At 40.3% G+C, this 22,678-nt stretch overlaps 2 protein-coding genes across 5 annotated transcripts; one reads left to right on the top strand and one right to left on the bottom strand.

Annotated features, from left to right (window-relative positions):
* The first annotated feature begins 590 nt into the window (after positions 1-590).
* On the top strand, positions 591-6,230 carry LOC4329455 (SART-1 family protein DOT2). Of its 4 annotated transcripts, none has more exons than XM_015771058.3 (13): positions 591-706; positions 833-1,363; positions 2,399-2,564; positions 2,642-2,708; positions 2,825-2,938; positions 3,014-3,107; positions 3,199-3,265; positions 3,345-3,404; positions 3,507-4,116; positions 4,205-4,563; positions 4,808-5,028; positions 5,589-5,670; positions 5,806-6,230. In XM_015771058.3, the coding sequence occupies exons 2-13, from the start codon at positions 870-872 to the stop codon at positions 5,884-5,886; spliced, it is 2,415 nt and encodes an 804-aa protein (XP_015626544.1). In that variant the 5' UTR covers positions 591-706; positions 833-869; the 3' UTR covers positions 5,887-6,230. The 4 variants fall into 4 exon arrangements, 3 of the variants coding, with proteins under 3 accessions (XP_015626544.1, XP_015626547.1, XP_066163553.1); XM_015771061.3 differs by having other exon boundaries at positions 2,386-2,564; XM_066307456.1 differs by having other exon boundaries at positions 784-1,363.
* Positions 6,231-7,942: 1,712 nt separating this feature from the next.
* Positions 7,943-21,913, bottom strand: LOC4329454 (11-beta-hydroxysteroid dehydrogenase 1A). The gene is made up of 6 exons (XM_015768250.3): positions 21,656-21,913; positions 11,392-11,584; positions 11,177-11,262; positions 10,126-10,257; positions 9,863-10,027; positions 7,943-8,510 (listed from the first exon to the last, which is right to left on the bottom strand). Exons 1-6 carry the CDS (start codon positions 21,839-21,841, stop codon positions 8,085-8,087), a joined length of 1,188 nt encoding a protein of 395 aa, XP_015623736.1. The 5' UTR covers positions 21,842-21,913; the 3' UTR covers positions 7,943-8,084.
* Positions 21,914-22,678: the final 765 nt, after the last annotated feature.

Below are 22,678 nucleotides of genomic sequence, written 5' to 3'. Positions count from 1 at the left end.
TCAATTGTTAATCTTGTATGTCCATAAGGGTATTTTGGTTATTTTTGAAAAGAAGTTCCAACCCAATGACATATTGTATAACAATTGATAAAGTCGCTAGTATATATTATAGATAGATATAATGTTAATGGCAAATTGTTAAACTCGAAGAAACTCAATGATATAGAATAGATTCTCTCTTTCTTTTTCGGTAAGCAACATTTTCATGCATATCATTACTACCGTAAAGGCTAGTCCTTTCTTCTCCTCCAACGTGCACTTTTCCACCATGCGAAAAAAAACATACTGGTGACTATACTGCCAAGGGACTAAATTTGATACGGTACTGTGAGTTGGGGTGTGTTATATTATTTTAGTTTAGGGATGAATTCCAGACTCGCTGACAAATTGAGGAACCACAAGTGAACTTAGTCCTTAAGGAAAAGGCCTGGACATATCACGGCCCGAAAAGAGAGCTGGCCGGCATATCGATTCGTTTTTGCTTGGGCCGGGCTACAGAATGCCCATACCGCCAACAGCCCAGCGTAACTGGGCTCCGAGTCGGCGACTCCTCGCTCCTAGTCGATCCCCCCCTCTCGGCCTATCCCCTCGCCTCGACTCACCGCCTCCTCGCGACTTCGCCCCGCCCCGCCGCCTTGCACCGAGCTCACACAACCCGCGGCGACGCGGCGTCGCCGCCGCTGCTTCCGGCGCATCCTCGCCGCCGGTGAGCAACCCGCACGCCGCGCCTCCTCCTACTCATCCCTCTGTACCCTTCGCCTTAATCCTACCTTTCTCTTCTAGATCCCGGAAGCTTTTCTCCCCTTGCCCTAACCCTAGTGCTAATTCCCAGTTCGTTCCCCCAAATCTGGGGTTTGGCTCGAGCCGCCATGTCGCACGTGAGGTCCGCCTCCGATAGGCACCGGGACAAGGAGAAGGAGAAGGAGAGGAGGGAGACGCACCGGAGGGAGGAGAAGGATCACCACGGCAGCGGGAGGAGGGACAGGGACAGAGACAGGGAGAGTTATAGAGAGAAGGATAAAGATGACAGGAGGGAGAAGGAGAAGGAGAAGGAGAAGGAGAGGGATTCCGAGCGTGGCCGTGGCCGTGACCGTGATCGAGGCAAGGACCGGGATAGGGGTGAGGCAGAGCGGGACAAGGAGAGGGAGCGGAAGGACAGGGACAAGGAGAAGAGCCGCGGGAGGGACAAGAGCAAGGAGGAGAGGGAGGATAAGGATTACCGGGACAAGTCGAGAGGCAAGGACAGGGGAGACGACGGTGGAGATTTGTCAAAGGGTGAAGAGGGGGATCAGAAGAAGAGAGTTGAGGCCGCAGAGGAGGCCGAGAAACCGTCCACGACTGAGCTCAGGGAGCGCATTGCTAGGTATGCCTTTGAATAATCCTTTTGGTCTTTGATTCACAAGGTTGTTTTCAGTTATGCATCATTTTCATGTAATTTTGCATCCGGAGCTAACCTAATCCAGAGTAATGTATAGCATTTAACCACTTTATAGCAATTGTACATCTGAAACTTGTTTTATTGACTCAGTATTGGTGCTACTGTCACTTGATGATCTTTGGATGTCAACTAGTGTTTTTAGGGTTAAATCTAGTGCAACCTTTTTGCTAATTTGTGTATTACGATGGCTTTATGCATTATTTTCTTCTACTGTCTCACATGCTGGGCTAAATTGTGGCTGATGAAATTTCTTTCCCTGGTCCGACTGAATGTGGTCCATATTGAGTGCATTTTGGGTTTAGTCATCCTATTATCCACGTAAGCCTCATATGAATTCAGAAAATTGAAGCTGAAGGAAGACAACATTGCTTCTAATAATTTTACCAGGAGTAACATACTAAAGTTGAACTGTTGAAGCACCCTATAGAGAAACTTTTGCTAAAAGATTCCTACGGTAAACTTTATTATAATCCTCAATATGCAGACCTGCTGTCTGCTTTCAAAGTTGTCTTTATTGCATTGAATCCAGGAACTATTCGGTGTAAACAGAGAATGCTGTCTTTTGTATTTGTTTATTATACTTTTGGTTATGCTTGTTGCATTCTGATTAACTGCTGCTCTGTTGACATAGCTCAAGAATTTTACTTATTTGTGCTGTCAATAACCCGGATTTCTTGTTTATGTAATGGAAGCATAGGTTTGGTTTGTACAGAACACGATCAAATATACTGAAATAAATGCCATCTTGTTACACCTTTGATCTTTGTTCAATACTCAACTAAACTCTAAAACTTACTGCCGTCTAATATTGCTGTTACAACCTCTTTCGGTGTTAAGCTCTTCTTTAGTTTAATTGATTGATAGTTAGTATGCAAGAGTTGTATCATTTTTCCTCGCTGTTAAATCTTGTAATTAAAATTTGAGGACACAAATAATCTCTAAATCAGGTATTTACTTCAGGTCAAAGGAGGAAAGACTGAATGATACAAAGCAAGGAGGAATACTGGATGATAATGGTGGTGATGGTGAGATATTATCGTGGGTGGGCAAGAGTCGTAAACTTGATGAAAAAAGGCAAGCTGAAAAAGAGAAAGCATTACATCGTGCTCGAGCATTGGAGGAACAGGTGATGGTTTAACCATGATGTTTATGTGTATACATTTTAAAATATGTACAACTAACTTTCATATATCAAACTTGCAGGATAACATTTTAGCTGAAAATGATGAGGATGATGACGAGGAGCAACAGGAGGATAACCGAGTGGGAGGTAATCCTGTGCAAGTTTATTTTGTTATGCCTTTTGTGTAGTATATCGTCTGAGCTATAGTGTTCTGTGCACTGTTATCAGAATAACGTGTTTCACTCTTTTCATCTTTTGTCCAGAACACTTATCTGGTGTGAAGGTTCTTCACGGACTTGATAAAGTTTTGGAAGGTGGCGCAGTTGTCATGACCCTAAAAGATCAGAGCATCCTGGCTGATGGGGATATCAATCAAGGTGATGGGCTTTTACATGTTTATATGTACCAGCTCCTAGGGTAACTATTGTCTTACTTGAGAAAAATATTTGTAGAGGCTGATATGCTTGAGAACATTGAGATTGGTGAGCAGAAGCAAAGGAACGAAGCTTACAAGGCCGCGAAGAAGAAAGGAACATATGATGACAAGTAAGTTCACCATACATATATGTGTTACTGCTAACATGCTGTGTTTATTGGATTGATGTGATATAATGTTCATTTTTCTGCCTGTCTTTAGGTTCAATGATGATCCCTTGTCAAAGAAATCTATACTCTCACAATATGATGACCCAATGGAAGATGAGGTAAAGTAAAATGCGATGTTCAATTTTGTTTGCTTTGTATCCCTCTGTTGGTAGTTATTTTTATTGTTGCACTTATCAGGGAGTGACACTTGATGAAGGTGGACGCTTCAGTGGTGAAGCTGAAAAGAAACTGGAAGAGGTAATTCAACTTCATCCCTAGAAGCCATGGTACTTTTTAGGGTCCATTGCAAATACTTTGGTTGCATCTTTGTGTGGACTAACTATATTTTGATTTTGCCAGCTCCGCAAAAGAATTGAAGGTGGTTTTGTGCAGAAAAAGACAGAAGATCTTACTTCCGCAGCAAAGATGTCATCAGACTATTATACTCCAGATGAAATGCTCCAGTTTAAGAAACCAAAGAAAAAGAAATCCCTTAGGAAGAAAGAAAAGCTTGATCTGGATGCACTTGAGTCTGAAGCTATTGCTGCTGGACTGGGGACAGGTGATCTTGGGTCCAGAAAAGATGCAAGACGACAGGCTGCTAGGGAGGAAGAGCAAAAGGCTGATGCTGAAAAGAGAAACTATGCGTATCAAGCAGCCATTGCAAAGGCTGAAGAGGCATCAAAAGCATTGCGCCCGGAGAAAAATATTTCTGGTAAACACGCTGAATCTGAAGAACTAGTTTTTGGTGAAGATTACGAAGATTTGCAGAAATCTCTGGAGCAAGCAAGGAAATTAGCTCTAAGGAAACAGGAAGAGACTGCTGCATCTGGTCCTCTGGCTGTAGCAGAACTGGCTACTGCAAGAATAGGTCAAAAAGATGCAGATGCTGCCGAAGGAGATGCACAACAAAATAAGGTTGTTATCACAGAGATGGAAGAGTTTGTGTGGGGCCTACAGTTGAATGAAGGTGACCTCTTTTTTGTTTTCTGTGAGTAATTTCAAAGAAATGCATAGGCAGTGACTAATTATTGGCTTCTTTTGTTATCTTCTTTCAGAGACTCGCAAACCAGAAGCAGAAGATGTTTTTATGGATGAAGATGATGACATGATCATGTCAGACACTGTGGCAAAAGATGACATGAGTGGGCTGGCCGTGGTCAAAGAGGAAACTAGCGTTGAAGTCCCAGTAAAGAATGAAGAGGAAGAAGAGCTAAAACCAGATGAGATTGTACATGAAGCTGCAGTTGGCAAGGGTTTGGCTGGTGCTTTGAAGTTTCTGAAGGAACGAGGAACCCTCAATGAGGGCACAGATTGGGGAGGCAGAACCACAGATAAGAAGAAAAGCAAGCTTGCTGGTATTGAGGATGGACCAAAAGATATTCGCATAGAAAGAATTGATGAATTTGGTCGAGTGGTAAGTACCTACCCTACACCCTGTCCTAACTGCCCTCACCCACGAATCTCCCATGGATAGAAACTATGAAACTTACTGCACTGCATCTACTAACAACTATGATTTAGGCAATGCTGTGTTGCTGATTACTTTTTAGATTGCATTTTCTACTCAGCATTCATCTTGCACATTATGTTCATTTATATTCTTTAATTTGAGCTCCGTATGTGACAAATGGTTGGTCTGCGTTCTTTATTTGCTTTAGATGACACCGAAGGAGGCATTTCGGGATCTTTCACACAAATTCCATGGCAAGGCACCTGGTAAAATGAAGCAGGAACGGCGCCAAAAAAAGTATCGGGATGAGTTGAAAACCAAGCGAATGATATCTTCTGACACACCATTAATGTCTGCGGAGAAGATGAGAGAGGCTCAAGCTCTCAGCAAAACACCATACCTTGTTTTAAGTGGCAATGCAAAATCAGGGTATGTCCACAGTATACTTCTACATCCAAGTTCTTATTTTAATTTTCCTTCCGATGCTGCTTTTTAAATTATTTTGATGTCTTCCAAGGCCTTAATGGAAGTCCAAAACACTTGCTCTGGATTTATAGGTGTTAAGGACTTAATAGTTAATATTGCACAACAGTACTTTTTTTTCACGAGATATTATTTTTGTTTAGTTTGTGTTGAGCACAATTATTTCATCTGTATTATCACTGATGGCTTATATTTAATTGAGGATATACAATGAAATCCATTTTCGAATGGTTAATATGATAGCATGTGAGCTCCCAATGTAGTTGGATATTTATTTACAATTTAGAGGGATTGAGGTTCACATTTATGCCTCTGTTTTTTTCATTACTCCATCTGGTTGAGAGATTGTACAAGGCACGTCTAGATTACATTTGACTGCTGGGGAATTTATCAAAAATTGCTTATAGCTTGTGCAGTTATCTTTGCATACTATGTATGTGATTCCTATTAATATCATAGTTTTCCTGATGAAGTGCCTAAACCAGTTCTGTTTAATGTGATTTTAGTCAAACGAGCGATGCCAGTGGCTTTGCTACAGTGGAGAAAGAGCACCCTGGGAGTCTGACGCCCATGCTTGGGGCCAAAAAGGTATGGCATTCCCTGTTCCATTAAGTAATTACTTTATGAATAAATTATTTGTTGGGTGTTAGGTAATGTATAAGCTGTACATATGTAATCCAACTTACCATATTCAGAATCCTGTCTTTGCCTTTCTTTTGGCAGGTCGAGCACTTTCTGGGCATCAAACGAAGCGCCCAGGGTGGAGGATTGCCTCCACCACCTCCAAAGAAGCCAAAGAACTGAACCTGCAGTGGACTTGGCTGAGTAGAAATCAGGTGTTTTTTAGTGCATTTGCTACTGTAGGTTTGGAGCAGATTTCGAGGGACCTACACCAGCAGATACCAACGACCCATGAAGCAGCCCCAAATGAGTTAACATGTAAGAACCTGTGAATTTTTATTCCAAGTTGATTATGTTAACATTCTGACATGGGCGATGTAACTTTTGTAACCAGCTGTACTTACAAGGCTGCACCACAAATGCAGTCAGAACTACAGAGGTGGATTTAAAATGTTGTCGTGTCTCCACAAATCTACATTGGTTGTTTAAGCTGGACATACAAGTTACGATTGCTGAGTGCTGACAAACTTTATAGTGTTTTTCACGTACTCTGTCCCATAAAAAACAAATCTAGTATATGATGTGATACATTCTAGTACCATAAATTTGGACATGAGTATTAAAATGTGTAACATTCTGCCTCCCAAAAACATGTGTAACATTCTGTACTAGATTTGTTTTCTGGGACAGAAGGAGTATGTTGGGGAAAGAGGGAGTACGTTGACAAACAAGCATGTAGTAGTCAGGTACATCAAAGGAGGCAAAGGCAATGCACACCGTGATGTTTGTTAGTCATGTAGCACATCGAAGGAGGTAAGGCAATGCACTCTACGGCCGAGGTTTTCCTTTCATTTGCTGCCATTCTTGGAGTGTCCTGAAAGATGCCAAAGTGTATTACTAGCATAATTTGAGATAGCTCCTGCGAGGCTCTGAATCTGTGATCTAGTACGGCAGTACTAGAGTTACCACCAATGCTTTGACGAGGCACTCCTGAACTGCTTGGAAGGCTAGTTTTTGGCCCAAAAACTGGTTTGGTTGGAGTAAACTGTAATGAATCCGGGCTGCGATATGTTTGGCACGGTTTTAGCTCCAGCTCCACCTCTCCTGTAGCTGGAGTTTAGCCAAATAGTTTCAGCTCCATCTAAAAAAGGAGTGTAGCTGGCTGACCTTCTCATAAAATAGACTAGCGATATGGAGTTGGGTTTAGGTCTAAATTTAAGAGTTGGAGCTTTATCAATAGATAAATGTTTATGTTAGGATCAAAAAGCTGCTTGGATGGGCGGTGTCATCTGATTAAAATCTGTTCGCATAGGTCCATTATACCTGGAAAATAATAGACTGCTTTCGAGCCGAAAAAAATAAGGCATATTTGTTGTTGGTGGCTAGATTGGATGGCCGTGTACCTCACCACCTTTTGTACTTGTATACTGTGTTCGAGCTATCCTTCTCACCATTTTTCTTTTTAGATTGGATCGATGCCACTACAAATATATCATTTGAGATAAATATCACTACTATTCACAATATCGGCTATATTTATGTTACTAGAATTTGAAAAAATTGAAACTGTGCTACTCCATCTCGTTTTCCATAAAAATCTCCGTTAGTCTGAATTGCACGTGAAACCTAGCCGTCAGTTCCATCTTTACCTTCCTCCCCTCTCTTCTCTTTCCCCTTCCTCTATCCACCACCGTCATAATCACCGTCATCGACCACGTCCCTGGTGGGAGGCATCGAGAGCCACCACCGTCGACGTCTGCGACCTCTTCCACAGGCCACATCGGGTGTTCTGGGAGTTGGCGTTGCCGTCCTCGACTCCATATGAGGCGGGAGGGCTCGGGAGCCGCCGCTGCTGTCTCTATCCTCGTAGCGGACACGGGGATGGAGGAAGAGATGGGAGAGAAAGAAAAGGGAGGATGGAGGAAGATAGAACTGACATATGTGTTCCACGTCTAAGGCCGTGTTCTTTTCTCCTCTTTCCCAGCTCACTTCCCTCGTTTTCCGCGTGCGGCTTTTTAAACTGTTAAACGGTATATTTATTACAAAAGTTTTCTATATGAAAGTTCCTTTAAAAATTATATTAGTCCATTTTTCAAATTTTTAGGCTAATACTTAATTAATTTCACTATAATCGCGTGCTTTGTTTTTCGTATCGATCCCGAATGCAGACATGGTCTAACGGAAAATGTGATGAGTGGCACGGTTTTAATTTCCCCAAATTTCAGTGCCATGTTGCCCATATCATGAATAGCCGTTGCATTTATCTTAAATGATATATTTGTAGTGGTATGGATCCAATTAAACCTTTTCTTTTTGGAAGATCCCTAGTTCACTACCGTAAATTAAGTTTCACTTGGTACTACTAGTATCAATCAATTTTATTACAGGATTGAATCCGAAAGGCTAAAAATGCAACGTATGTACGTATGTGCGGCTCGCAAACCCTTCCTGCATTGCAGTAGGTACGCCGCGGCGGCATCGTCAGCGGCGCCGTAGCCTTCTTCGCCGTCGCAATATTCCTCGTCCTCTGTCTTGATGGCTGGGTTGCGGCGGAGAGCCTCCGGGAAGAGGCGCTTCATGCCGGTGGCCTCCATGATCCTCTTCCCGAGCGGCGGTCGTGCCCCCTTCCTGGTGCCGTACAGCGCGCGGCAGGCCCAGTCCAGCACCCCGGGGGCGAGGCAGGCTACCAGCTGCAGCGGCCGGAACAGCGACGGCCACGTGACGTACCAGTCGCCGGCCCGGATGCCGTCCATGGCCACCTCGCCCAGCTCCGCCACGCGGCCCACCGGGAACACGCCGATCTGCTCCTGCACACGTGCAACTCCATCCGAACGAACAGCGTTAATTTGGAGGCTAAATCTCTGTAAAAGGAGCAATCTATCCTCTCTCTGATGCTGTTAGAATGAAACAATACCACCTCTGTTTTATAGAACAGGTCACATTGACTTTTTTATAATAAATATTTTTAAGTTTGATTAAGTCTATAGAAAAATGCAACGACATTTTCAACACAAAATAAACACCTTATTAAAATATATTAAATATTAGTTCCAATGAAACTCATTTAGGTTTGTAGACATCTATTAACTTATTAAAGTAATAGAAAAAGAAGCCTCCACGTTCGCTCTCACAGCCTAGAAATTCTTATATTAATCGGAGAAAAAGAAAAATAGAGTCAATATAGAAATACAATTTAGAAATAGTTAAAATTAGAAATTAAAAAAATAAGGAATATTTGAAGAGGAGACTAGAGTTCTATAGAAATACAATTGAGAAATAAAAGAAATTCGGAATTAATCGGAATTAAAAATAAGGAATATTATAATTAGAGTATAGAGTCCATATAGAAATACAATTAAGAAATAATAGAAATTTGAAATTAAAAATAAGGAATATTAGAAGTAGAGTATAGAGTCCATATAGGAATTTAAAACTAACTAAAATTCAGAATAAACATAATAAAGTTAAAAGTTGAGTTTAGAGTTCGTATAAAAAATACAAGTTACAAATAACTAAAATTCGAAATTAAAAAAAACATGGGAAGAAGAGTCTAAAGTCAATATAGAAATACAATTTAGAAGTAACTGAAATTAAAAATTCAAAATTAAAGATATTAAAAGATGAGTTTAGAGTCCACATAGAAATACAATTAGAAATAATAAAAAATCAGAACTAAAAATAAATAATATTGGAAGAAGAGCCTAGAGTCTATATAGAAATACAATTTACAGATAACAAAAATTAGGAATTAAAAAAAGAAATATTGAAAGACGAGTCTAGAGTCTATATAGGAATATAATTTATAAATAACTAAAATTTGATATTAAAAATAATTAATAAATAGCACGTATATAAAATACAATATGAATATTACACATTAGTAGTTTCGTAAAGTTAGTACAAAATTTAAAATTATGTTGTCATTTTAATATATTTGAATAATACATTGAGAAAACATATATGCTATTATACGAGGGAAAATATAATGATGCTAGTCGCGTAATCTGCGCGGGCCACCATGCTAGTTACTATATAAATAAAAACTTGGTTAAATTTAAAGAAAGTTTAACTATAATATAGAATGGAAGGGGGTATCAAAGTCGTGAACTTTCGGAGCTATAAAACCATTTTTAAAATTTTCATTTAATTGATATCTTACATCTCTGGCTTCCTCGTTGACAGCGACATCGCCGCCGCTCTGGATGCCCTTGCCCTTGGTAATCTCGGATTCGACGTAGCCAGGGGTGAGAACTGTGATCCCGACCTCCGACCCGAGCTCGGCTCGCAATGTTTCGTAGAACCTCAGTTGCGCCGCTTTGGTTGCCTGATACCGTGACGCACATAAAGAGGTCTTATGAACACATGGAAGAGGCGAAAAAAATTTTAGAGAACTGACGACTCATTTGTGGTGGTAACACGTACATTGTAGAAGCTCATTCTTGAAGTGCCGACTGTTCCTGCCGCGGAGCACGACACGACGAGTTTCCCTTTGCTGGCCTTGAGGTGTGGTAGGGCATAGTAGGTCGGGTACACGGATCCCCAGAAGTTCACGTCCTGTGTAAATGTTTCAACCAAAGGATGAATGGATAGACTATCAATATGCAATAATAGGGCATGCATGTAGGTGATGTATATCGTCATAAACAACTATTTTGTGTTATTCTAACACTTGTGTAGCTATATCCATATTTTTTTTAGCAAAGGTGTTGCATATATATGACTCTGTTTGGATCCGGAGGGCCCTTCGGAATTTTGCTATTTAGGAGTATTAAACGTAGATTACTAACAAAACTCATTCCATAACCTCTAGACTATTTTACGAGACGAATCTAACGAGATATATTAATTCATGATTTGCTATAGTGATGCTACAGTAATCAGCTGCTAATCATGGATTAATACACATAATTAGATTCGTCTCGCAAAATAGCCTAAGGGTTATGGAATCGATTTTGTCGTTAATCTACGTTTAATTCGTCGAAATAGCAAAATTTCAGAGGGATATTTAATAGTCCAGAGGATCCAAACAAGGCCATAGGCCAGTGAGTGTTCACCAGCGTTTAAATTAAGTTGGTGCTCGAGATCATTGATGTAAAAGAGGGCCGTGGTAATCTGAGCAACAACAAAGTTTAAAACACCTAATCCAAATTTAAAAAGGATTGGTTTGAAATGGTTTTGTGAAGTAGAACTTCAGCGATAGAAGAGTATTCAAACCGCAATTCACTTCTCTTTCCAAGTCATTATTATTTTTCTAAAATCGGACTGCTGAGTAACTAAACCACCCCGGTCTAAACCGCGGGTTGAACCGTTGGAGTAAACGATTTAGAATCTAATGGTAAATAATGTCCACATACATGTAAGTTTGGATAAACATGATAGTTAAATAGAATATAATAGACTTAAACTTTATAGTTGAAAAACATTCAGACATATAGAAAAAACATATTTGAAAAGATTTATGAATTTGTTTTACCATCATCTTGGTGAAAGCGGTTATGTTGGTGACTTCATCGAAGGAGCAAGAGGACCAGATACCGGCATTGGCAACCAGATGGTTCACTGCACGCAGCATCAGCAAGAGACAGAACAACAACAAATCGTTAATAATGCCTCCTCTATAATTGCAGACTTGCAGTTAGGGAGAGAGAGAGAGATCGGTTCGCGCATGCAAGGATGAAAGTGCACTACATTTGCCGAAGTGCGCGACTGTCTCCTCGACGGCGCGTCTCGACTGGTCGGCGTCGGAGACGTCGGCCGGCAGGACGAGGACGTCCGGCGAGCCGCGCTCCAGGGCGGCGGCGGCGACGCCCTCGAGAGCCTTCTTCCTCCGCGCCACCAGCGCCAGGCACGCACCTTGCGCTGCGTACTGGTAGGCCAGTTCCTGCACAATGACAAGAGCAGCTAGCCACGTTAAGCACCACCACGTGTATTGTCAGTATAGTGACACATGATAGAGAAAATATAATTCGAGTAACGCCACGTAAACTAGTATAAATAAAATAGAAAAAATACGAATTACCCCCAACTATCGCGGTCGTCCGAATTACCCCCTGAATCACAAAACCGGACATTCTTCACCTCCCAATTATGTAAACCGGACGAATTACCCCCCTCGACCCAATCCGCGGTGGTTTTTAGTCTACGTGGCATATACGTGGTATCCCAGTCAGCGTTTTCTAATAAAAAATTATGGGACCCGCATGTAATAGTCTTCACTTTCCCCTCTCTCCCACTCTTCCTCTCTTCTCTCTCACTCTATCTCACTCTTCATTGATTCACTCTATCGGCGGCGGTGGGAAACACGGAGGAGCGAGCGGCGGGCAGCGGCGCACGGGGGCGGACGGCGGACGACGGCATCGTGGCGAAGGCCGAGCGGAGGCGGCTGCGGGCGCGGCGCACGGGGGCGGGCGGCGGACGGCGGCGTCGCGGCGACGGCCGAGCGGAGGCAGCTGCGGGCACGGCGCACGGGGGCGGGCGGCGGACGGCGGCTGCCGGCGACGAGGTGCCTCTCCACGTACCGCTCCGCGCGTCCCGTGGCGAGGTCGACGGCGTCGACGAGCCACCGCGCGCGGAGCGAACCTCGCGACGGATGCGGGTGCGGGGGAGGTCCGGGAGGGAGCAACAGCGGCGACCGCGCGGGGCGCAGAGGCATCCTCGTCTGCCTCTCCACCGCCGCTCGCCTCGCCCGCCTCGTCCGCCTCTCCGCCGCCGCCCGCCTCGCCTGCCTCGTCCGCCTCTCCGCCGCCGCTCGCCTCCCCTGCCTTGTCCGCCTGTCCGCCGCCTCCCGCTTCTTCGCCGCCGTTCGCCTCGCCCGCCTCGTCCACCTGTCCGTCGCCGCCCGCCTACCTCTCCGCCTCGTCGACGCTGTCGACCTCGCCACGGGACGCGCGGAGCGGTACACGGTGAGGTACCTCGTCGCCCACCCCCGTGCGCGTCGCCGCGACGCCGCCGTCCGCCGTCCGCCCCCGTGCGCCGCCTCCGCTCGGCCTTTGCCGCGACGGCGCCGTCCACCGTCCGCCGTCCGCCCCCGTGCGCCGCCTTCCGCCGCCCGCCGCCCGCTCCTCCGTGTCTCCCGCCGCCGCCGATAGAGTGAATCAGTGAAGAGTGAGATAGAGTGAGAGAGAAGAGAGGAAGAGTGAGAGAGGGGGGAAAGTGAAGACTGACATACGGGTCCCACAATTTTTTTATTAGAAAACGCTAACTGGGATACGACTTAGATCAAAACTACTGCGGATTAGATCGAGGGGGTTAATTCGTCCGGTTTACATAGTTTGAGGTGAAGAATGTCCGGTTTTGTGGTTCAGGAGGTAATTCGGACGACCGTGATAGTTCGGGGGTAATTCGTACTTTTTCTAATAAAATATTATATTATGTTTATATTATTAATAGAAATGTAGAAGACTCTATCCTGTTCAGACGAGACAATTAATAACCATATAAACATCTATTGTACTTTATGCGCATTCTCCATCCTCTCCCCCTTTCCCTCCCACCCACATGGCTCTCTCTCCCCGAAATGACTTGTGTGCGCATGTTCGCGGGCGCGGCTGCTAGCGAACAGGTCATTGCTTACATTTTTGCCAAGCATGTTTCCTTTTGGAGGCATTTTCCTTTTTTTTCTTTTATGGGCTTGGAGCTAATTCAAGTGACGGCTCTCTAAGCAGAGACAAGAAATCATGGCCCATGCGGCCCAAAATACGCATTCATGCTTTTTTTCCCTATTTTTATTATATCTCTATATGAAGTTGTATACCAATTATTTTGCATGTATAAATTTATATACCAAATATTTATGTGTAAAATCGCTACACCAAATTTTTCTACGATATAAAGCTTATATGTATAAAGTTGCGTGTATAAATTTTTATACTAAATGTTTCTGTATAAAATGCCTACACCGAAATTTTCTATGGTGCAAAGTTTATATGTATAAAACTTGTATGGTATAAAGTTTAGATGTGCAAGTTTATATGTATATATTATATGTATATAAACTTTATACGTACAAATTATTTGGGATAAAATACAATGGGCCGCATTTAGTGGGTCAAAAGTGACTAAGCCAGCTAGCGGCTAAAAGGGGAAAGGCACCCACGCTCGAGGGCTGGACTTGTCAGTATTTGTCCTGCTAATGCGTTCGTGCTACGTGAATATTCGTGTACTAGATCCACTCCTCTGTCCCACCCTCATGAGCTCTCTCTCCCAAACTCAAGGAGTGCTCTCTCTCCCACCCTCATAGCTCAATGGCCGAGAACACTATGCAGCCGTCAATCTATGGTCAATAGCCACCAACTCCGTGTTGTTATGGAAGGCCGCCTTCATTCGAGGTGGAGGGATAATTCGTGAGGCTTTTTGGATTCGCAGTAGCTTCGTTTGCTGACTCATTGTGATCCACAACGAGCTTCTTTGATTAGAGGTGGTGAATCGAATGATGTGTTTTTTTTTTGTTTTGAAGCATTTTGAGAAATGATTTTCAGGATAATTTTGCTCGTTAATTTGAGTTATCTAGCTTTATTGAAGGATTTTGGGCACTTTTTTCTAATCATTTGTTGCTTGTTTTATGGGGCAATGGAACATGCAGTAACTTTTTTTTTTGCCATGGGGTAATTTATTGTTGTTCGGGTGTTGTTTCGATTAAATTTTTTAAATTGATTATTTTTTGTTTTTCTTGAGTTTTCTCATGAAACACAAATTTGTGGATATCCCAGCAATACTTTCGTAATATCTAATGTATCACGTTAGTGGTACCATGATATTGAGGTTTTGTAACTACAGGCGGACCTATTTATCTCTGTACATATAATATCATACCTGATATCTATATGTATTACTCCTTCTGTCTAAAAAAGCCAACCTTGGCATGGATGAGATACTTTCTAGGACACGAATCTGGACACTCCGTCCAAAAAAAGCCAACCTTGGTATGGATGGAGCTATGTCCAGATTCTTGTCCTACAAAGTGTCCTATTCATGTTAAGGTTCGCTTTTACTTTTTTTGGGATGGAGGGAGTAGACCTGGTGCTCGGTACTAGGGTATGATACCTTTGGAAGGTTTCTCGCATGCTGATATCAGCATGACGCAAATACATAAAGTATCCCTTCCACTTGTGTTTCTTTCGAGTCTTTGTTCACTTATTATATTGTTAACAACAATAAAAATATATTGTATGGTATAATATAACAAAACATAATTCTTTTGGTACTACTAATAATTTGACCAATTAATCTTATAGAGTTTATATAAGATATGGCTCGAACAGGGAGCAGACAACTTGGATATGATTTCCCACGCTTATAGCAAGAACATTTTCTTTCTTAGAGCACTTTAGTATGAAATTCATGATGTCGATATTTATTCAACGAAATAGGCGTAACCATGTTTCTTAAATGCAAGACTGTCAAAAACATTAAAGCAAACTATTAATTAATATAAACTTCCGATCGAGAGCGTTTAAGAACAATTTAATATTGTTCATGCAGTCGTAAAAAGATTTTTCTCGACAATACTCCCACTTTTATCTAAAAGTGTAAGGCATAGCATTTCTTTTATCAACAAGACTAAGAAAAAATTATCTAACAAATCAACAATCAGGTTCCGATCAACAATTTAAGTTTAACACGATAAAACATAAAAGATAATTTTTTCATTTAAGTCTTGAATATATGAAGACTACAAATATACCTATCTCATTAAAAAAACAGAAAATGAAATAATGAAATAGTTTGTATAGGACTTTTTGACAGAGGGAGTAAGACGGTAATGGTCCAGCACTACGGTAAAACGAGTTACTGCAGGTGGGCACAGATCCAGATCGGATCACTTTGTCGTTAGTTAATCATTGACCGGGTCGCAGCCATGCATGCACGATTTTGTGAGTGTAGAAGACGTCATCAGCAATTAATTAATCGCATGTGTTCAACCCATACTACCGATGAGAGACCAGATGTCTAATTAGAAGGAGATAGCATTACAGTTTACGAGATACAGTAGCTTTACTTGATTCTACAACTAAAGGCAATTGGGCCGGTTCGCGCCCATGTGCCCTGGGAACTACGCAAGAATGGAACCGAAATGACGGTCAATACGTGTCATACCAAAAACTACTGCTTCATATGTTTTAAAATATATCAAACTAGTAAACGATTAAACAACGACGAATATATATATATAAAGAGTATATCTACATTTATACTACTTGTGAACTCAATTGTTACTCTCCCTGTTTTATATTAATCATCATATCATTTTCTCATTAAGATCAATAAAATCTTAACTTCTCTGTATTTTAGGGTCTATATGATATAGCTCCAGCTCTAAACTCTACATTCTTGAGAGTTAAAGCCCAACCAAACAGTTTTAACTCCACCTAAAATGGGTGTGGAGTTGTGTGAGGCGTGTAGCTCTACCAAACACCCTTATTTATTATAAGTTTGTAGTAGGGGAAAAATCAATTTTCATATAGACTTTAACTCTTCTTATGCCTAAGAAACAAGAGAGCTTTACTACCCGGCCAAAAGCTTGCATGCATACATATAAGCTCAATTTGCATGTACAAATATAATAATACTACCGTCAAATGAATGAGCCAAGGTTACACGATGATTAATTTAGAGTTTTTGATATTTTTATACGACGATCATTACAAGATGGAGGAAGTATATTTTAAAACGTATAGTGTTTACTACTACCTCCATCCCAAATTACTTATCTTTTAAGGTCGTTTAGTATATCATAAGGTTTGAAACAAAAGACTTCAATACCCTTATAAAATAATTTATGTTTAAGGATAGAAGGGTGGTTGAGGGGTAAAATAGGAAGAAATTTAAATGTGATGTGATTGATGGGACAAGTATTACTAGGAGTGATAAGTATTGGCTGTGTTTAGTTCAGCGCAAAGTTTGGATTTTGGTTGAAATTGGAGATGATGTGACTGAAAAGTTGTGTGTGTATGACAGGTTGATGTGATGGAAAAGGACTGAAGTTTGGATCCAAACTTTGGATCTAAACACAGCCATTGTGGGACAAAATTTGAATGGTAGAAGGATAACTAATTTGGGACGGAGGAAGTATCAAAGTGGCAAGATAAGAGCAGGTACAATAGCAGACTATAAGCCAACTATAACCACATATCGAGAAGAAAAGAGAAAGAGAGAGAGAAAGCGGGCTATAGATTTGTAGCCAGCTGCAACACGGACTCCAAAATGTTATTTGTGTATAAGATGTGGGACCGGGTATTAATGGTGCAGCATATTTTTATAGTTAAGCCCGCGCAGATGCGCGGGCAATTTATTTATTATCTATAAAAAGAATACTAAAAGAAACCATATCCCACCATATTCACTATAAGAAATAGACCATAGATTTTGATATATACAAAATGATCATAATGCCTATCATATCCAACCAAAAATCACTTTATCTCGGTTATATATAAATTCACCATTCACTATAACTTATTATCATTATCTTGAAATATGAGTGTCTTTTTAATAGATGGAATTGCAGCTGTATCCAAAAATAAACCCAATACATCATTAATACCTAAAAAGTTAATCTCCACATCATACCCAAATATCCATGTCTCACAGGTGTCCAAATCTATAAATAAATATTTAAAGAGATAATCCATAAAATGCCATTGACAAGCGTCAAGTCCCAGAAATACCATCGACAAGTGTGAGTTCCAAGAAATACCATCGTACAAGCGATTTTGTCCCAAAAATGCCATCGCCGTTAGGGTTCCGTCCATTCCACACCGTTTTATCTCATATTTAAAAATACCACTTCTACAATTAATAGGATAAAACAATTAAACCTATATATGAATGCTATTCTAATGATCGGGTAAAGCTGACTATAGCCGCTAAGGATTTTTCTCTAATGCCTTGACTCATGGGTCCCTGCATTGATATAGTATTGCTCCTCAAGACGAGCATGGAGCATAATTTTATTGGTAAGTAGGCCAGTTAAGCTTTATTGTCAACGGTAAACTCTTACTCGGACCACCTTAACTGAATAATGCATACTCCTGTATAATTACTACAACTAATTACTACAACATAGCCAGTTGAGATCCATACTTGCAATAGGGAATGAGTGAAAGTGGAGGTAGTAAAAAAGGGTTTTTTTTGTGTCTTGAGTTGATATATTGTATAGAGTAGATATAAATGTTAATCAATAGTACTAATTTTAGTAGGTGTAGATATAAATGTTTTTTTAAAAAAAATTAGCAGGGTTGATCATTCGACTATCTAATAGCTTCAGTGATCAGGACCACATAAAAAATATTTGTTCATGCAGAGATCCTTTGCTAACTTACAAGATAATATAAGTTTTAATATTCTTTTTTTTCTTGTATTATGCATCTAATTCAGCTATGCATGTACGTGGGGGTTAATATGTGTTTAAATTTGTGCTAATTTGTTAACAATGTTTGGATGATAACGACATAAAAATAAATATAATGTAGTTATATGTATGTCTTTTTCTAGCGAATAGTAGTCTCTTGTACATATATTTGTTTTTTCCTTTTTCAGAACAAATATTTTTCTAACATAGGGATATGGTGCATGAATGTGTATTCATAGTGTGCATCTGCACATATTTTTATGAGCTCATATGATTGCCTTTTACATTGTTATTAAAAAAATACTTTCAACAAAATTGACGGGAAGAGAGTGAAGCAATGGGTGGCGTGAGGCAGCGCCGTGGCATGGCTTGTTTTACCTCCTCGCTAAGAGTGGTCGCTATGTTCATATATCCTCAATTTAGGAAAAATCTTAGACACTCTTCCTTCTTTTTCTTTTTATATCTCTTGTGTACGTACTTATATAGGAGATGTGTACTTATGTAGAGATAAATTATATGGTTTTTAGGATAGAAGGATTACTTTAATGTATATAATTTAATTTAATGGCTGAAAATCATGGATCATCAATTTAAGTGTAAATTGATGGATTGATGTTTATCTTTTTATATAATTTTTCATTTATTCTCTCTAATTTATTAGGCGTGACATCATAGAAGCATTTGTAAAAGTGTGAGAATAACATTACTCATAGTTGTAATCTACTTGTACTCAACTATCATTTGCATCTTCTACCATTTATCTTCGGTGTTGGATAACACACGTGCTCATTGGATATCGGTTAATTGTTAAGTGCATTGTGCATGGATACCTCGTAAGTAATATTATTTAGCGACCAGTGGACAGTGGCTTGTATATAGAACTTACATACATGGGGATCAGTGATGACATATGTTTGATATTTTAGGCTACGATTGACCAAGTATACAAATATACTGTACAATATGTATTAATGTTTTAGTACCTAAGTAAAGCATTTAAGGCTATGTTCTAAAGTGATTATCAGATTGGCTACTTCCTTATTTATGTCGAGCATGTTTCCCAAACTGCTAAATGGTATATATATTATGCGATGCGTGTCTTGTAAACAGTGTTTATATATGTTATTTTTAAAAAATGAAATAAATTTATTTTCATTTTTAATTCTAGTATTCAATCAATCCTTGCTAATGACTTGGATCATTCCGAGTGCCCTGGATAAGCACACCAAATGAGCTTGATCGAATGAAGTCTAAAGTAGGAGATAAAGGACAACAACACGGTGTCAAACTAATATATTTGATTTTTAATTTTGAATAATATATAAATAAATAAAACACATAATACATTATAATTTTACTAATCTCATTTCAATATATTAGTACTTTTAAGTAGGGAGTAAGCAATTTTTTTAGAATGCTAATCATAAGTGGAGTTTTTTTTTTGAAAATACACGTCCAATTTAACAACGCATGTAATTAAGTGATATACATATAATGTATATTATTTATTTAGATTTTTTATGGATATTTTGATGACATATGTCTAGTAGAATACAACATGAAATAACATATACTTTTACAACTATGAGTTGAAATTATTAATTTGGGTTTATTTCATGTGAGTCAAAAAAAAAAGGAGGGACGCCGGACCCAACATACTAAATAATACCCATAATATATTACTGGTGCGTACATATATTTTTACATATACCAAAAAAAAACCCATGCGTTGCAACGGGTAAAAAACATTTTTATCATTATATACTTTTCAATTCCAGCCCAGCCCATTGCCTCCCTCTGCTTGGTCTGCCTCTCTTTGACCCGCTGTAGGCCCAACTCTCTTCAACCTCCAGAAGACAGTCCCGTGCCTGTAAGATACAGATCTGCTCCTTCTCATCAAATCCAATCTAATCTTTCGAATCTTTCTCGATCTCCCAATACTCTTCTTTCCGTTTTTATCAAAATTAGAGCGAATCCACAAAACTCAAGATAAAAAGGTGACAATAGAGAACCAGTGAATCAATCTAATCTTTCGAATCTTTTTCGATCCCCAAAATTAGAGGGCTTTTGATACCTTTAATCTCTTCTTTTATTTTTTTATTAAAATTATATCGAATCCACAGAACTCAAGATAAAAACGTTGACAATGGAGATCCGGTGAATTACGCGGAATAGCACGCTCGCCTGGAGCCGATCGCCCAGCTGTTGGATGGGCTGTCTGGAGCCGATTGCCCAGCCGTTGGATGGGCTGTTTATCCACGCGTCGACCATCCAGAGGTTGCAACCGGCCTCCAATTGTTTTTTTCACAGAGGCTCCAATGAGGTGGGCAAGCGAGGAGACGGCGGAGGCTCCGACATGGGCCTAGACGCCACACGATTTGGAATGCATGGGAAGAGAATCGGACAAAGAAAAAAATACGGGCACGAAGTACACGCGCGCGGTGAAAAAGAAAATCGGACAGAAAAATAAGCTTACATGGTAATGAGTCGGACGACGTACGTAATCGATGGCAAAAACATCTTCAATTTTTATAATGTAGAGAAGAGATAGGCTGAATTAATAATATCTATGGGCTAGAATAGTTAATTAGGTTCCGTAGGAAATTTAGTGAAATTTTAGTATATATAATAGATATGAGTGAAAAAGAAAAAAAAAAGAAAAGAGGAGCGTGGGGCCGGTGCATGAAGTACGTGCGTTCATGCACGTATGTGGGCTTCTATATACGTGGGCCATCTATAATTGGTTATTTCTTTTAGAGATCCAATGTTAAAAATATGGGTCCATCAGATTAAATGAAAACTAACGGTTAGATTTATTTTAATTTCTCTAAATTTATTAGAGCGCCACGTGGCGGCATAGGAGTATTTGTAGAGTGCCACGTGACAGCATGAGAGCGTTTGTAGGTAGTTTAATTTAATGGACTTTTAGTATATAATAGATAGAAGATGAGCTATTAGATTAGGTATAGATGATTTGGAGGCAGTAGTTGCCTATACTATTAAACTTGCTCTAACCAAAGTCACCCCGCATTTTTTTTTTCACGGGAAATCCCAGACGTTTCTCGTCACACTTTGATGCAGCGTCAACTCTCTCAAGCTAAGATAAGATTGGCCACTAGTACCAAGTTAACAACACAACACACACCCTGTACGCTTCTGAACTCGATAAGATCGATATCCGGGATTCTCTATCTCCAAAGATAACAGACACATGCACGCTTATTTGACTATCTGGCACGAGACTACGGCGTTGATTTTTCAGACGGAGCTCGATTAGTAGCATTTCCACGTAACTTGCCGACAATACTACGGAAAGATGTGAAATTATGTTTTTCAGGGAATTAAGGAAAGATGTGAAATTAAATAGGGACGATTTTCTTATCAATTAGGACGAGTAAGAAATTAAATAAGTAATGATACAGTGCTTAACTGAGACGCGAGAGAGTCGATGAAGAAGAAATAGCTGTACTTTGTGTATTTTGTGACAGATCGAGGGATCAGTTATACTTCTGCCTTTGCTATTGCATCCAAGATGCATTGGGTTTGTATGTAATCTGACAAAGATTAAAGAGAGCTTATTATGCATATACATGTACTACGTACCTCGCCGATGCCGGAGGAGGCGCCGGTGATGAGGACGACCTTCCCTCTCAGGCTCTCCTTCCTCAGCGGCTTCACGAACGCCCACAAGAACAGCTTCACGGGCATGGACAGCGGGATGTACACCAGCACCACCAGCGCGGCGGCGACGTGCATCAGCACGCTGTGGAACATGAGGTACAAATCCATCTCTCCTTTTTGTTCTAGAGAGAGCGAGAGATTGGGAGATGGGGAACCGGTGTTCTATTTGTGCTGGGTTTCTTCTTCCAGGAAGTATGGTGATGGTTATATATATATGAGCACAGAAGCTGAAGGTTGCTGACTCGCTGTAGCCAGGGGGACACAGTATCCATTATTCAGATATATCTTTCCCTTTTTAATAGATATCGTGGTTGATTTTTGATTAACGTGATATCTTCTTAATCTGTCCTTTCAGAGCTTTATTATTGTCTCAAGCTAACGTAGGAATAGTGACCAATAAACGGACAACACTGTACAACGTGCGACTCGCCACAATTTCATAACTTCCAAGATTCTCTGAGTCTCCAACGATTAGAAAAATTACATACACGCGATTATTTGATTATCTTCAACGTGCAACTCACCACAATTTGTTTAACAGAATTAGGTTTTTATAATCTGACATGTATGATAACTAAGATTATTATGAAAATTGATAAATGTTCACATACTGTTGTTATGTTCACAAACAAAATTTGTAAATTCATTGATAGTCAGAGATTCGAAATATTTTTTTTTCAAGGATTTTTTTTTCAAGGCCCGGGAGGAGGAACCTGGCCGAGATTTCATTAGAAAGAAAGAAAGAAAAGTAAATTGCATCGTCGGTACACGAACTTGTCAGGTGGGTATAATCTAGTGCACGAACTTGTAAAGTGCTTGTTTTCGTGAAAGAACTTGTCTGGTGCGTGTGAAGAAAGGCAAAAAGGACACTACATGGCTAATCTTATTGATTTAGGGGCTGGTTAGAAAATTATGTAGAAAGTTATTATTAGACATACATCTCTT

Source organism: Oryza sativa, chromosome 2 (assembly GCF_034140825.1).
Source record: "Oryza sativa Japonica Group chromosome 2, ASM3414082v1".
Taxonomy (NCBI): Eukaryota; Viridiplantae; Streptophyta; class Magnoliopsida; order Poales; family Poaceae; genus Oryza; species Oryza sativa.
Note: the sequence above shows the minus strand (reverse complement) of the source record. Positions and strands in the feature narration are given on the sequence as shown.